This window comes from Corella eumyota, chromosome 5 (genome assembly GCF_963082875.1).
Source record: "Corella eumyota chromosome 5, kaCorEumy4.1, whole genome shotgun sequence".
NCBI lineage: Eukaryota > Metazoa > Chordata > Ascidiacea > Phlebobranchia > Corellidae > Corella > Corella eumyota.
In genome coordinates this window covers 6,991,279-6,994,623 of record NC_137494.1, presented here as the reverse complement: position 1 = coordinate 6,994,623, position 3,345 = coordinate 6,991,279, and the positions used below count along the sequence as shown (strand labels likewise).

Below are 3,345 nucleotides of genomic sequence, written 5' to 3'. Positions count from 1 at the left end.
TAATTTATAAGTTAAACGTATTGCAATGTATTATATGTAGGATTCGTGGTACCAGCTGGTAAACGATTGTTTGTGAAGCTTCTCGCAAGGCTTTCATACAAAAGACTATTAGGCAAATAAACGCCACAGTATCCTGTTATATAACTCCATTCTAAACTCCGTAATATAGACAACAGACTATGGTGTAGGTGCTGCAAAAGCCATAGAGACAATTTTAGAATAAGTTTTAAGAAAGACTTAATTAGTATGAAAATATTAATATATAACCGAATTTATCTGTTCTTTGCCCTTTTTTCTCTAGCAAATCTTTTTTTGTATGTTGTTATTCAGCATAACAATCATTCAAGGTAAGTGCATCAAGTATTGTATAAAAAAATAAACGAAAAGTTATCAGGTAAATATATTAAACTATCTATATCTTTTCACAGTAATACTTTACTTGCTATAACGCCCAGAAGCCAATCCCCCTTGGTGTATGAAGAGTTTCCGAAAATTCAAAACAAAAGCATTAATACAAATACAATTCAAGAGGCCATTCATAAGATACAAGTAAACGCTAAGTTTAATCTAGTCATAGTTATTTTGTTAAGTCAAGGATATTTTGCCGCTTAAAGTTAGTTGTTAAGTTGCTTTTAAATGTATGGTAGTATAAACTAGTTGAACGCTATTCACCGCTATGTGTGGTATACTTAAATCGTTTTACCATAAAATCAGTCGTTACTTATTGGGGGTTATTTGTAGCTCACTACAGTAAACTCGTATAATATATATATATATATATATATATATATAAAAAGAACATGTTATCCAACTAAACAACATTACTAACAAAGTATTTTAAACAAATTGCCACATTTTTTCAGAACCCAACTGATTGCAAATCGGCAAGAAAGGCAATATGTCCTGTAGGACATAAGGACTGCGGGCTTATATGTCAAATTCATTATTATGCAATATGTCTGACAATGTCGGTGACTTCCAACCGAACTTTAGTTTTAGATGCTCCATTTTTATCTCTATACGGAGAAGGACTTTTTCAGCGTGAAACCGAGACTTGTCAACCATACATGCAGCAAGCAATCCAAAATGCAGAGGTACAATGGAATGGTAATTCTCAAATTTTTTTTGCGCTTCGGGATGTTTAGTAAATAAAATACTTGCTAAGCTGAACTAAAATTAATATTTTTATTTTACAGCACAAAACAACACCGAAATCGCAAGCGACCAAAATGTAATTCTAACTTATAATAGAAAACAAACATCACTGTTTGAACCTGGTCATGTGCCTCCCCAAATACTTAATCTATTAGACAAAGACTTCACCGGTGATCCTGCGGTATGGTGGACTGGGCAGATTGTTAAATATTTAATGAGGCCAACCAAAAAGACGCAGGAAGCAATAAAAAATCAAATGAAAATTCTAAATTTCCAACAGCCAATAGTCGGGTGAGTTTATAATGTTTGAAAATATTAAATATAAGATGTTAAATCAACATATTATATTTTTTTAGAATCCATATTAGAAGAACTGACAAAATCCTTAAAGAATCAAAATACCAGTCAAACGACAAGTACATGATACACGTAATAGAGTGGTATGACGAGTACTATTCTAACCCTTTCCATAAAGAACCAAAGTTTAGAAGAGTTTATTTGGCAACTGATGATCCGTCCGCTATAAACGAACTCCGGACAAGGTTAGTTTATTATATTTTATGAGGCTTCATGTTAATTAAAACCGAAGAAAATTTAATTGAAAGTCTACATATTTCTAAAGAACAAACCTAAAAACAGATTTATCTGTTTTGTGTACATCATAAAACAAACTTTTGAGCTAAATTGTCATCTAGTTAAGTTTTCCAAGGCAGAGTTTTTTTTAGGTATATAACCAGTCATTATTTTAAGCTTACAAACGCAGTAAAACTATAATCAAGGTATTATAAATTTTACAATAACATATTTATAAATATTTTAATGCTCGATTTTATAGCTATCCAGACTACGAATTTATTTACGACGATCATAATATCAAGAATGCTCAAGTTCATAAAAGAAATTCGTTTAACGGATCGTTGGCAATCACCTTAGATGTGTTCTTATTATCGGAATGCGATTACATTGTTTGTACATATACATCTAATGTAAGTAGATCATTGTTTTTCTAAATGTCAACAAATACTTAACAAATTTAGTACATCTTGTAACATTTAAAATATTATTATTTCATAAGGAAATATGCCCAAAAACTGACAATGTATTTATCTAGCAAGGATAAACTTAAACAGGTATATCAAATGTGATTTGACAAACACAAATTTAAGACCTGTTCTCTGTGTCTATGTGCAGATTGGCCGTTTACTTTACGAAATGATGCACCTCAAACACAACGACCCAGAATCACGTATTTTATCGATTGACGCAGACTATCAGTTCGCTGGTTCTTATTCGCGCATCTATCAAGCTATTGAACAACATAAAAAAGAAACGGAAAACGAACTGGAAATGGAAGTTGGTGATAGATTAACTTCGAAAGTTAAATATGCAAAACCTCATTACTTGTATGGGGAGAACCAGCGCACAAAATTGAACGGGTTCTATCCAATTTCGAAAGTTAAAACAATTGATGTTGCTTTATATCAAGTGGTGCGTTTCCAATCTGACTGACCGAACTTCAATTTATATTTAGTTCACGGTATCATCTGTTTTATTTTTATTTTAAGCTGTTGTGCTTACATATTTTTATTTTCTTCGCATTCGCATTTTTTAGATTTTAATTTAATAGCCAAGAATTTTTTTTCGAAAAAGAGATGAAATAAAAAAATCTTTCTGAATATCTCTTAATATTTGTAACAATACCACTATGTAAACCAATATTTAACTAGATTTATTTGATGAATAAAATATGGTATGGAATTATTTGATTATTTTTAACATAAATTTTTATAAATAAAAAAAGATATGCATAAACATTAACTAAGAATATTACAAACCTTTGATTTTTAATAAACAAACAAGAATTTATATATATAACACAAACAAAAACTAATATTTAACCCAGTTTTAAGTTAGTAATATTAGGATATAAATAATAGTAAATTTTAAATTCCTAAAATTGATTTTTGATTTTTATTAAATAAACAAAAATTATTTTTCTAATATGTTTTTTAACTACTTATATAAACCAGCATTTAAATATAACAAACAAACAAGAATTATTTTTTATTTCATTTTCGAATTATAAATATTATAAGATATAACCGACCAAAATTTTAAAAATTAATAACAACCTTTAAATTTTAATAAACAAACACCTATTAATAAGTAATTAGTGATAATTAAATGTCG

The 3,345-nt window shown here is 29.1% G+C and overlaps 1 protein-coding gene across 1 annotated transcript; it reads left to right on the top strand.

The window, feature by feature from the left end:
* The first annotated feature begins 218 nt into the window (after positions 1-218).
* On the top strand, positions 219-2,781 carry LOC145752218 (alpha-(1,6)-fucosyltransferase-like). The gene is made up of 7 exons (XM_082568452.1): positions 219-347; positions 429-549; positions 864-1,107; positions 1,197-1,446; positions 1,512-1,697; positions 1,991-2,141; positions 2,347-2,781. Exons 1-7 carry the CDS (start codon positions 247-249, stop codon positions 2,662-2,664), a joined length of 1,371 nt encoding a protein of 456 aa, XP_082424578.1. The 5' UTR covers positions 219-246; the 3' UTR covers positions 2,665-2,781.
* The last annotated feature ends 564 nt before the right edge of the window (positions 2,782-3,345 follow it).